The sequence below is a fragment of the Pelecanus crispus genome, chromosome 10 (assembly GCF_030463565.1).
Source record: "Pelecanus crispus isolate bPelCri1 chromosome 10, bPelCri1.pri, whole genome shotgun sequence".
Taxonomy (NCBI): domain Eukaryota; kingdom Metazoa; phylum Chordata; class Aves; order Pelecaniformes; family Pelecanidae; genus Pelecanus; species Pelecanus crispus.
Genome location: NC_134652.1, coordinates 32,695,899 through 32,709,392, shown reverse-complemented (window position 1 = coordinate 32,709,392; position 13,494 = coordinate 32,695,899). Strand labels below are relative to the sequence as shown.

General features: G+C 39.3%; 1 protein-coding gene across 3 annotated transcripts in view; it reads right to left on the bottom strand.

The window, feature by feature from the left end:
- GRID1 (glutamate ionotropic receptor delta type subunit 1) overlaps positions 1-13,494 on the bottom strand; it is a 543,067-nt gene that overhangs the window by 40,457 nt on the left and 489,116 nt on the right. For all 3 annotated transcript variants that reach the window (XM_075717629.1, XM_075717630.1, XM_075717631.1), the window contains exons 11-12: positions 11,583-11,907; positions 10,039-10,177 (exon numbers count right to left, since the gene is read on the bottom strand). In XM_075717629.1, the coding sequence (XP_075573744.1) occupies positions 10,039-10,177; positions 11,583-11,907 (464 nt within the window). The remainder of the gene's footprint in view (positions 1-10,038; positions 10,178-11,582; positions 11,908-13,494) is intronic.

Sequence of the window (13,494 nt, the reverse complement as noted above, 5' to 3'; positions counted from 1 at the left end):
CCAGGAAGTGGAAAGAACATATGCAATCCTTCCCTTAGCAACACAGTATTATTTCCAGAAAAGTTTTCTTTCCCTCTAGAAAATCTTTTGCAACACAGGAACTGAAAACTAATACAAAAGCACTCATGGTAATAAACAGTAACATTTTAGTTTCCAGGGAAACTAAGAACCCCAGCTCCAGTGTGTTTTGCTGGGTTTTTTTTACTTTTTTTTTACATCATCAGAAATAGTTTTTAAATCTCCTTATAAGGAAATTCAATTTTTAAAGCCTTTTCTTTAAATGGCAAGATTAGAGTTTTCCACCTCATTGCAAGATGGTCTAGAAACATTTTATAATATATTGGAACAACTTTTATTTCAGAAGATGAAATACAATCCTATGTATCATTTAAGGTGTTAAGAGTTTAAGGTCTGAGAAAAAATGATCTTCTATCATGGAGACATTTATAAGGGGAATGGCTATTTTAGATTTGAATGAAAATGTCAAAGAGAAAAGCAACCAGATTAAAAGTGTTTGCAAGATGATGGAGCTCACTATCCTGAGGGGGAAAAAAAAAAAAAAAAAGCAAAAGTAGCAGCATAAAAGTAATGGATTTCAAATGACCAGACCTCAGCAGAATTCAGGAACTGGAGGATAAACTTTAAACCAACTTGGGACATTGATTTAAAGGATAAAGGACTACAGAAGGGCTGGCAATTCCTGAAAAAGACTGTATCAGACACAGATGCAAACTACCTTAATGTGAGGAAGTATAAGAAGAAATTATAAGAAGCTGTTATAATGTCAGCAAGAGCTCTTTCAGGACCTAGAAAACCTAAAGCATTTTTTTTCTAAATTATTATAAAACAGTAGTACAACCATTTGATTAAATATGCGTATGTACTACAAATGCATGGGAATTGTACAAATTCATGGGAGAAAAAAAAAAAAAAATCAGAGAATCAAAAATAAATCCCCCTCACAATACCAAAGACTCTAGCTTATATGACTCCAGATGTGACTGCACAAAGCTCTTTGCATCATCCGTCAACTGAAGTTCCTGCGTCCACAGCAGACATGGCAAAAAGACACGTGCCTGTACCCTAGCTATCCCGTACAACGTCTGATTTCTTAATTTATGGCCGATTTCATCAGCACAACATGAAACAGGTGACAGTGCACTGAGCTCACCAAAACTGAAACTCTTAACCTTGCAGCCTACAGCATAGGCATGCTCAATCTTTAGTCTCTGAAAGAATGGCTGCTGAACTTAGCTCCAAGAGATCAGCTTTTGAATTGATTGTATGAACTGAACTTTTAGGCTATAGGAGGTATGAACGTTACTTAGTTTTTATTGCAGGCTATTAATTCAAACCTTGCAATGTGAAAGACAGATCATCTAAGTGGAGCATGGGACTGGCCATAGCACAGTGACATCCACAGTAGTGGATGAAAAGCTGGACATGAGCCGGCAATGTGCGCTTGCAGCCCAGAAAGCCAACCGTATCCTGGGCTGCATCAAAAGAAGTGTGGCCCGCAGGTTGAGGGAGGGGATTCTGCCCCTCTGCTCTGCTCTGGTGAGACCCCACCTGCAGTACCGCATTCAGCTCTGGAGCCCTCAGCACAGGAAAGACATGGACCTGTTGGAGTGGGTCCAGAGGAGGGCCACAAAATTGATCTGAGGGCTGGAGCACCTCTCCTATGAGGAAAGGCTGAGAGAGTTGGGGTTGTTCAGCCTGGAGAAGAGAAGGCTGCGAGGAGACCTTATTGCAGCCTTTCAGTACTTAAAGGGGGCCTACAGGAAGGATGGGGAGAATCTTTTTAGCAAGGCCCGTTGTGACAGGACAGGGAATAATGGATTTAAACTAAAGAAGAATAGATTTAGACTGGATGTAAGGAAGAAATTTTTTACAATGAGGATGGTGAAGCACTGGCACAGGTTGCCCAGAGAGGCAGTGGAGGCCCCATCCCTGGGAACATCCCAGGTCAGGTTGGACGGGGCTCTGAGCACCCTGATCTGGTTAAAGCTGTCCCTGTTTACTGCAGGGGGCTTGGGCTGGATGAGCTCTAAAGGTCCCTTCCAACCCAAAGCATTCTATGATTCTAAATAAACAATTCAGTGCATATTCCTTATACTCACAGTCATCCTGCTGACATTGAATATATGGCAACAAACAGAAGGTGGGAAAATAACTTTTGCTGCCAGGAGGGTGGGAAATTCTGGTGCTGAACAACCATGGTGCAAGAATGACAGAACCACTGCTTGTGTGGAGATGTTGGTGAGGAATTGTGCAAGATGAAAAGACTTTTTTTTTTTTTTTTTTTTTTTAAATGAGCAAATTAAGCATTTTCCAAAACATGCAACAGATTAACAGAGTTGGAAGCTCATGTATGTCCTGTCTGAGCTGACAGCAAGTAAGAAAACAGGTAGAGCTTTCCCTTTTTACAAGTAGGTACCCCTACTTTCAACTTCATCTCATTGTTTCACAGGAAGTAACCTACTGTGATAAAGTGCTTACTAATTACTGGTAGTTTTGCAAATGCAATTGACTTGCTTCTTCTGGCTGCAGGGTTGCTTTCAGAGAGACCTTCTAACTCCGGATTATTTGGAAACCTATGCAGAAATATGCACTATATTACCCCGTAACAGAACAACCTGCATGGCTTTTGTAATAGGGCCCACTCTTACACTGATGAGCACAGATAAATACTGTAAAATACAAGTAATTTTACAGGTGTTTTATTTTGTTTTTTCCAGGCAGATGTTTCACTAGCAAGTGTCATGAAGATATTTATACTTTTCAGGTTCTACCTGGCTTCCCACTTTGAGGGTCTTTGTTTAAATGCTGTTCTGACAAAGATATATACCACAGGGGCATATAACAGTATTGGTCTGTCCAAAAGAATAGCAAACATGGGCAGCAGGCAAACACATAGAAGAGCACATAAACATGCAAAAAGCAGTTAGGCAATTTTGCATTGTATGTCAAATAAATATGTGTCTAATATAGGAGAAAAAAATATCAGTGCTTTTGCAGGAGTGAAACTCAAATACTCAAGCACACTGGCCAGCCTGCTTTAATGGTTGTTCCGCACCCTGAATCCATTTCCAAAACAGAATTCACCATGAAGTTTTTCTTCTTACTCCTGTTTTGTCCTTAAAAAAATAGTGGACTGAGGTAGTCTTTACATCTAGGAGGTGTCTGAAGCTTTAAGGCCGTCTCTGTTTGAATTGCTGTAGTAATCATTATTTTGCATTTTTAATATCCTGTTATATTAAATTTAATTATCAGTTAATATAAGACATTAAATCAGCTTCTTTAGAGAAAAATAATAGAAATATAAATATCATATTTGGCAAAAATCTTCTGTTACTGCATTTTGTATTGTTTATCCCTTAGGAGTCAAATAGAAAATAAAACCCCAAAAAATAAGCCATAGGTACTATTCTTGGAATAAAAAGAAACCACGTGCGACAACAAAGAAAGTTGAAGTCAGGGGCCAATGAGATTTAATGTATGCAGAAAGCATACAGCTACTCTACTGTATGGATAGCCAGTGAATAACATATTAACATGAGGAAATCTGACTTAAAAGGTGACTCAATCTGAGCCGAGAAGAAGAGACTACATATCAAATCTCAGATCTGAACCAATCCATGTACATTTTGATGGGCTGTCATGAGGGTTGCTGCTCTTGCTAGATTTTCACCCTTCCAAAACAAAAGGAAAAAATCATAAAAAATAATTTTATTACCTACACAGATGGTAGATTTTGCTAACGTCATATCCAAATCATTTTCTTCTCTAAACTGTACGTGCATCTGAATTTTAATGCCTCAACCCACTTAAGTCACAGAACTTCCCAGTAACAAGAACAAATGAAGAGATGCTATGATACAGGTGTTGTAAAAGTAGAGTTGAAGAGGGTGTGGAGTCACAAATCTCTTGGTTTTCTATTGATCTCCAATATATGCCACATTTTTATAATGGCACCTGGAGAGATAGAATGCAAATTTGATTTTCAGCTGTGCATTCTTATTTTTCCCCAGAAAACGTCCTTGGGAAATATTTGCACTTATAAGCTTGCCTGCTTGCTCAATTACAAGAGTAATTAGGATCCATTTAAAACCATGGCTGAATGGCATATGCCAACATTCAGAAAGCTTTTTGAAAGGCTCCAGACTTTGTGAAGCCCTGGGTTTCCCAGAAGCACCCACTGGGCAACACCATCAGTGAAAGCGAAATGAAAAGATAGACGATGGGAGCACCAGCAACAACACAGTGTCTTGTCCTGAACTGTGCCTGAAAGGCAAATGGCTGGCAAGCTCTGCCCTTGAGCACTGCTGCCCTGCTGCACAGCTTGCAGAGCATTTTCCGTGACATTTCTTCCCTGTGGTCTAAACAGGGAATGTTCTGGAAAGAAAAAAAAGTTTTGAGTTTTTGTTCTTGCTCATTGGCTTCATCTTTCTTACACTCTTTTTTAGTCTTCATTTTTATGGATTAACTTAATCTACTTATTTAATGATTGAAGCTTTTGCTCACAGGCCTTAAATAATAATCACAATAATTATTTTTTATCATGCTCATTCATACATGCCTCCTGCCAACATGCCTGAGGTGCTGCACAGACACTGCAAAACATAGTACAAATTAAACATAACAAAATTAAACATAACAAAAGAAAATCCAATGAAATATTTAGAAAGCCACGTATGATATTAACAACAGAAAGGCTGTTTTCAAACACAAGGAATTTCAAGGCAAAATCACTGCAAATACAGAGGGATTTCTGTGAGGTTCTTGCTACCAACCCAGTCAAATCCACCTAACTACAGCAGATGAAACCTTTGTTCATTTTCCTCTAGCTGGTGTCTTCAAAATACTTCCCTCATTTTCTTTTAAAATATTTTGAGATTGTTCCTGTTTTGTATGCAACCCAGAAAATCCATCTTTTTTGGTACCTGCAGAGCTATGGTATTTTGGTCATTTCTGGCCATCATCTTTAAAGCAGCTAAACTGACAACGTGCCATATTAGATATGAAAAAATTGTTACCCTGTTGTACAGAAGGGGAAGTGAGACAGAGAGGAGGCTAAGCTTGCCAAGATCAAACAAAGCTTGTGGTAGAAAAAGAATTTGCACCCAAGTCTTCCAAGTGCCAGACTATCACCCAAACTGAGCTGCAGTAAATCTTCAGCTGTCACCAAAACACATGAAATTTGGGGATCAAAATGCAAATAAGGAAATCCCAAATCATGAAACAACAGCTGTGAATTTAAAAGCAGGTATAACGTGTTTGTATGCAGTCCATGAATGCATATATACAGATGCCTTTCAGAACATCCACAGCATGTGGAAAAGTTAAGGATGACTCTGATAAAATCTTAAACTTAAACTCTTTTGAAGTTGCAAATAGCCTACTTTTTTATGTCCTATTTTCCTGTGTGATTCTTAACCGCTTGTCAGACAAGCTCTCCTAAACCTGAGCTTCAGAATATCTGCGCAGCTACTGAACTGCATGTAGTCTGCTTTTTAACAAGAAATGAAGCTGGAAGTTAAGTCACTGCTAATTAAACTCATAATTACAAATGGAAGGTCAGACAGCAGATCCAAGGGCTGTTTGAAAATGTAATAAGACAAAAGAAAGAACAAACTCTCATGTAATAATTCAGCCCTTACTTGGCAGACTGACCCATTAGAAGACTTCTCAGCTGCATACAGTTCTGAAGGCAAATATTAGAATAACGAATGCAAATCATTTGCGTTTCAATAAGTTTGTCAAGTATTAGCACGGGCTCTAAACATTACCTAGATTTCCATTTAAAAACAAAAATTGAGAATTGCTTATTTACAAAGTTAGAACATGGATCATGGCCTCCTAGCCTGAGCTCCAAAGTGGTTGCCACCAGCACGTTCACAGAAAATGCCTTCTCTTTTGGAGGACCCAGGTAACGTCTCACTTCTCTGCCCACGTGTGATCGGGAAATCTGCCCTGCCTGTGAATCTCCACAAATGCAGAAATCCTGAGGTAACCACTACATTGCCTTTGTTCCCTTGTTGTGAGGTTGGGGAGAGAGAAGATGAGAGGAGCACAAGAGGTAATTTGGACAGAGAGCTCAGAGAAGCAGTATTAAAAGAGCAAAGGGGTACAGAAGTACCAGCTGCTAGCAGCTGGAAAATGGAGGACAGCTGGGGAAGGTTCACACTATTTTCTGCTATCCTCGTTCTCCTGAAGGGCCAGAGGTTTTGATGTGGGTCTCAAACTCCATGTTCTGACCCTCCCCACCACCCTGTCACAGAGGGACGAGTGATGGGCACACGGGCCATGTGAGGAGCAAGGCAGCTTGCGCAGCTGTGCCAGACCAGAAAGCCAGTGCCTCACCCCATTATCATGCTTGTGATGAAGCTCTTGAGGGTTTAGGAAAATCCAAGAAGATTTTTGTTTTTTCTAAGATAGGCACATTCCTTCCATGGGATCTGGGCACCTGGACAGCACAGCACTTGGGAACCCATTTGGGATTTAGGAAGTCTCTGTCAGGAAATACAGGCAGCATATCAAAGGTGCTTTCTGCCGTGCCTCCTACTCTGGGTATTTCACCTTTCTGTGAGCCACAGGCAGTCCCTGAAACTCATGGCAGGGTGGAAAAGCCTTGTGAGATTTGCCAATACCAGAGTTAAAAAAAAAAAAAAAAAAATTATTCCCTCATCAGCAGGCTTTCATCTGACATGCTAATTCTAAAAATCAGCCTTCCAACAGTTCACCTTTGCTTCAGTGAATGTCTCACCAAGCCTCTTCTAACAAAAATCATTTATGATTTCTATGACACACTTGTTTTGCAGTGAAATTGCGGAGGTGAGGATAACTTGGTTGATTGACACCTAGTTATTCAATCAAACATACTCCTATTCTGCTAGTCACAGACCACACATGCCAAATTTGATGCTGAAGCAACTTTTATTAGGCATTTTGGAGGGGGCTTGGGAAGAAAATCAGTCTTGTAATGAAAATCTTAACTATGTTGCAGCTGCTGCAGCACCATAATACTATTTTCTCTCCTGCTGGCAATTTAGCAGCAGCAGTACTGAACACCAGAGGACAATCCTATGGAGGGAGAGATAACAGCACACATTTACTGAGGGGATGGAGGGTTGGTTTGTTAACAACAGAAGTATACACAGATGGATTTGGTGAGCAAATTTTCACCTATAACTCATTGTGCCTCTTTGGGTGGGAAAAATGGATTTCACGTAATATTCCTTTCTGGGGCCATAAAAGATGTAATGTGGGCAAGCTGTGTGGCAAATTCAGAAAGGTAAAACTAGTCACTCCACATCATACTGAAGCTAAATAGTACTGGGAGCTGAGCCACCAGGCCACAATGCATTCATGTAAGGTAGTGATTTATTTTCTCAGGAAAAATACTTGTTCTAAATCTGACACAACATTTTATACGATGTTTCTCCTAAAGAGGGGGGACATGAAAAAATCTTCGTCATAGCTTAGAAATGGATGAAGGCTCAACAGAGTTTCCAGAGAACCTATTTCTTTACCCCATCCCCTCTCTGCTAAGGCACTAGCAGTTTTCAATGCGAGGGTTTATCCAGATCTCTCTCTCAGAGTAGCAGGATCCCAGGGAGATCCTGCAAACTTTGTAAAATAGCCATAGTCAAGCCAAGACAAGCAAGTCCCATAACTGGCTCAGTTATGCCAACCAGTGATGAAACCAAACAGTTTTCTGACAGCTACCATTTCAGATTATTTGGGGAATGATTCAGGTGCCTAAGCTGAAGCATCCAGGACCACTTTAGACACCCCAGACAATTTGAATAATCCACATTGTGGCTGACAACACCTAATAAACACCTCTGCCCTTAGAGCCAAGTAGCTGGACCACAGGCAGTGAACCTTATGGCAACTTAAATTACTTTTGACATTTCTGGTTTGGCACCTGAATTACTCTGCTGGTGTTTGCAGATCACAGTAGAGTGCTTTCTTCCTTCTGTATCCTCACCTTGTACAAGGGGATGTGATTTCAGGAACCTGAAGAGTGGTACCTACCTTTAGGTATAGAAAAGCATTGAATTAGAATTCTACAGCGGCCATCTCTAACAGTAGAAGGGCACCTGGGCTCTAAAGTCCCAAAACAATGCCAAGCAACTCCTTTACCCAAAAATCTTCTCCCCCTCCCTCAAGATTCTTAGTGATGTCCTTTCATTTTAATAAGAAGGGTAATCAAAACCCCTTGTAAAGGCTGTAATAGCTCAGCCTCAAAGGCCTCTCTAATAATTCATAGTTCTGCTCTTGAACATGTGTATCTTTTTGCAGAATCCTCACTGCATTTCACCCCAACTTTTGTCCTTCTCTGAACTTTTTTGTTTTCTGAGTTTTGGGAGGTGCTCAGTAGACCGAACAGACAATGTCTTCTGCCATGAAGGAACTAGAACTTTCAGAAATTTTTAAGAACGTTACTCAAGCTTTCTGGATAACTATTTCTGTCTTGGATTTCAAAAGCAATTTATTCATTGAGCTTAACCTTATTTGCATTACAGCCAGGCCTCACAGATACCCTGTGGTAATTTTATTCTGTTTAGTTTCTCACGTTATTTCCAGAAATTACTTGCAGTTCTTATTTCTATTACTGTTAAAACCCACTTATTTTGGCCAAACTAACAGAAAATTAATTTAAAACCAAAACTTTTAATGTTTTTGGGATGGTTTTATTATTATTATTATAACACTATATCCATACAAAGCATTACATTACCTGCAAGTACACAATGGCAAGTTAAAAACTGAAAGTACTGTTAAACTCATGTTTATGAGAAACATGCTTATTTAGGTCCTTCTGTGCAGATGCCACAGAGAAGGCAAAAGCAGCTTTTTTAAATGCCAGCACCTCTGTTTCAGGAGCTGAGCACAAAGATTACAGTCCCAGTTTTGCCAGTGCAACCCCAAGTGAGACCAACAGAGTAACTGTGTCGCTCTCTAGCACCTCAAACCCTTGGCTCAGGATTTTCTAGGAGGAGAGCCTGTGTCACACTGCCTGTCCTCTGGCCACCTCTCCACTTCATCACCATCAGACCAAACATGAGATACCAGGCCTCTAATCCTGTCGGCACTGACCATGGAAGATCAATGACCCTCCCAGTACTCCATGACAGTGTGAAGCTGGAAATTTTGTCTGTGTTTTGAAAGAAAAAATGAAAATATTCTTTAGCCTTTAAATTTTCTGAGGAAAATTTAAAATTATTACAAATTACAACCCCCCCACTCCCCCCACACCCCCCATAAATTGCCACCAAAAAACAAGCAGCTCTGTGGAGCTGCTAAGAGGTCTGGTGTATTGAAAATATTCTCATTGGGTATGGTAAGGCAAATGGCAGGGGAAAGAAGTCAAAGGTGCAAGATAAATTGGGTTTGTTACAGAAGCTGTAATTTATCATCACAATATTGCCAACACAACTGTAGAGAATTGTATATAAACTTAATAAAACAACTGCTATATTACATCATTATCCTGGAGTGAAGTTCGGTTATCTTTCCTCCTTGAGAAGAAGCTTTTTCTGCATATAATGCCACTGAATCTAGCCATTTATATTTTAAAAGACCACCTATATTAACCTACATGCAAATAATAGTATAAAAAACAGTGTATATGAAAATATTGAGAACATAAAATTACACACTGAAGGTGAGAAGTGAAAAGTTATATAGTTCCCTAAAGGTGACGGTTTTCCTCTGATGTTCAGCAAAGAAATAAAACAGCTGAAGCAGTGAGAGCGCTAGTTAAGCAAAATACATATAAACACGAAAGGCATCTCTTCTGGAAAAATACACAATTAAAGTGCCATTGTCCCCTCCATGCACCTGTCAAAACTGCTTGGGGGTTGTAGGAATGAAGGAGAAGGGGGGTTGAGAAGAGAAGAGCAGCCGCTGCAAATAAGCAGAGTATTTTATTAGAGAGTTATCTCCTCCTTGCAAGAATGAGTGCTCAAATGGATAATACCTTTCTGTGAAAGCCAGGTTTCTGGCTTGATGTTAAGAAGAGGCTCTTACCTTATAGGATTATCCATTCTTGATACTGTGAGAAATGCCGCTAAGTTCGCTGTGTAGGAAGAGCACACGATAAGGGTGAAGAGCCACCAGCTTCCCATTACAATGCGCATAGCCACAGAATTGACAGTAGATTCGCCCCCTACAAATAAACAGAGAAAATGAGGGTCTCTCAGCAGCTTCCATTTATGATCACCCTCTGTGTGCCCTGTTATGTTAAACTTTGTTGGAGGTTCCCCTCTGCATTTCTGCTTCCCCTGCAGGCTGCCCTTTCACTGTGAGAAAAGCACTGCTTCCGTTAAGACTGAGAATTTACATTTTCTCCAGTCAGCATCTTGCCCTGGCTACTGTTCTAGAAAATCATCTTTCAAAATATTTCCCTTGGGAATTATTGAGGATCAATTCTACAGAACATGAAAAATATTCTAAATAAAGAAAGTTTAATGGTGAAGCACAACTAATATTCAGGAACTAAATCATTAGTGTTCAGAATATAGTAATATTCTGTTTTCAAAGACCATTTTAGATTTGGGAAAAAAACACAAAACTGTCCAATGGTTTGTGTGCTATCTGTGCTCTATTTAAATCTGCAAAGACTGAAGCATTAGTGTCATTACTTGTTACTCCTTACAACATTTCAAACAATGTAAAGATTTCTTTCTAGCAGGCTTTCTTTCAGGCACAGTTATGCTTGAACATTGCTGGAGACCAAACCTCACCATACAGCTGGTGCTAGTCACTTCAGCATATGCTTGTGCTGATTATATCTTACTGTACTTAAACACATCAGGGATGCCACCTTAATGAGATGAGGGACCAAGTTTCACAGTAATAGTAAGGATTTTCCAGCTGAAGCTTTATAAGCTTGCAATCACAATGTAAAAAAAAATGTAGAAAAAAGTTAACAACATACCCATATGCTGTTACATACCCAGCATTCAACAAAACCTGCCTTCCAAGAATGGTACTAACATTATAGATACAGGACAAAAACTGTGTGGGCAGATTTTGCAAACAATTATTTACAAAAGTAACTTTTTTAATGGCAGCAGTCCTGCTGAATTCCATAGAATTAGTCCTATGCCTCGAGATTCCTGAGTGTATAGTTACGTGACTACAAATCATTACAAATCAAAGAACGAAAAGATAAACTGTCTCACATTAGTTCAAAAACATATAAATTTCTAAAATTAAATTTAAGCAATTAGAAAAGGTGTCAGTTTCAGAGTTGGAGAAGTGTTGTAATTCCACACCAAGCAGCTCTGTAGTTTATTTATCATGCAATAATTTTCCCACAGTGGAAAAGCCTGCATGGAGTGGTTTTTCTGGACACGCTGAGAGACAGAAAAGCAGAACATAACCCCCCAGACTGACCTACCTCTTCCCACTTTTCATCACCTGGGCTAATAAAATGTATTACCTACCCGTACGAGCCTTCTGTTTCATCTTTAGACCATTCTGGCTAAGACTAACAAGCCCTGACCTGCTTTAACCAAGGTAGAACAGTTCTGAACATCTGTCAGTGGTGTTTATAAGAGAGTAAGTACCTTGCTGAACAAAGGCGCCGTACACGACCCAGATGGCACTGTGGAGGGTGGAGGAAGCAGAAGGGCTCGGCTGGGAAGCGTTCTGCGCCCTGACTGCCTGGATGCGGTTCAAGACAAATATCAAGACACCAACTATAGGGATGGCTGCAGCAATGCAAGCCCACACCGCAAAGTCGAAAGGAGCAAAGAGAGAGAAGATGTTGATTTTTTCTTCGGGCTTTTTGATTAAGATCCCCACGGAATAGTCCATGTACCGCTTGCTGAAGTCCACAACACTCTCTCGTTCTGGTGTTATAGTGATGGCTGAGATGGCTAGGTCTGCTCTCTGCGAGACAAACGCAACAGATCAGATCTCTTCCTTTCACCATGAATTCTGCCAGCGTGAGCCTTAAGGAGAAGCTTTTTAAGAACCAAGTGATTCCATGCATTTCTTTCTATAATTTAACACATTTAGACAAATTAAAATAAATTGTCTAAAAATAAACCCTGAATCAGTTTCATCATTTGAATGCTAATTAATTGCACTGGTCTAAAGCAAAATAGTGAAACATAACCTGTCAAAGTATTCTAGAACGAAAAGCATCACCCCGACTCCTCTCTGGAATGAGTGCAATTTATTTAACCTTTATCCCTCACTTGTTTTCTAAAGGGTGCCTGAAACTCCAAACCATATTAACCTGATGCACTGCAAGCAATAAGAAAGAAACATCATTTATTTAGCTTGTGTATTTGATAGCAAGGTGCAAAGACCTAATGTTTGTTGTTCTCCCTGCAGAGTTGCCAACTACCCATATTCATGAAGGGCTTTCATATGACAACTGGGGGGAAGATTTTGTTTGTTTTTTACAATGAATAAAGCGATTGCAAAAACTAGTAACTGAAAGAATGCACCAAAGACAACTCAGCTCCTGAAACTGCTTTACCCTCAACATTTAAAGAGAATAGGCTGTACACATAGAGGGTCCATAAAGGGTATGCAAACTCAATGGCAGATAAAACAGGAGGTAATAAATAAGATTCCCAAAGCTTATAAAGAGCTGCAATTAGATTTGAATAATTTTCCATCTTAATAAAAACAGTTCTCTTCAAAAAATAGAACATACTTTTTGTTTCCTATCTCTACATTTTGTTGGGAAAGTAAAGCAAATGTTAGGTGAGGGAAGTCTGCTTTGAAATCCTTTGGAGTCCGTGGAAAAGCTAGTAGCAGAAATACCATTAAAAAATACCATAATAGATACTTTGTTGCTTCAAAGAAAGTAATTTCCAATGAAATTTAACAGGATTTCTTACCACATTTTCAAGTCAATGAAACTCAAGCAGCTTATGTCAATGCAAAATAAGTAAAAAATTATTTGTATTTCCTAGCACCAACCAAGAATATCCCATTATCATACACACATTTGCTATTGCTTTAATTGCTTTTATTTCTTCCTAAACATCTACTTACCAGATACTGAGCCGCCTACTTACTAGATAATGAGAAAGCTTTCACTTTCAATAATAACTCCACTGCAGAAGAGTAACCTTTTCTACAAAGTGCAGCAACATGGAATATTAATTCCTTTGATTCTCCTTCTTGATTAACATTTGTCCCATGTCAGATAGCAAGAACATGAACAAAATACACTCTAATTTCATTCTCCAGGAGATTCTAAGCTACGGACTTTTCCCATTTACTTCAATGCAGTTCAATTAACTTACTCCTGATTTGCAAGACTGTAATTAAGAAAAGAAATTTGGTCCTCTCTGTTTTAAATGAATTAATAAACTTGAGATCAGTTTAAATTCTGATCCTTCAAAACACTTCTTTATGGTATATTACTAAGGACACTTTTCCTGTTTTGGAGTCAGCCAACTGACCATTATCAAACACATTGCCCCAGAGTGACCCAAATAAAGTCATACCTACAAA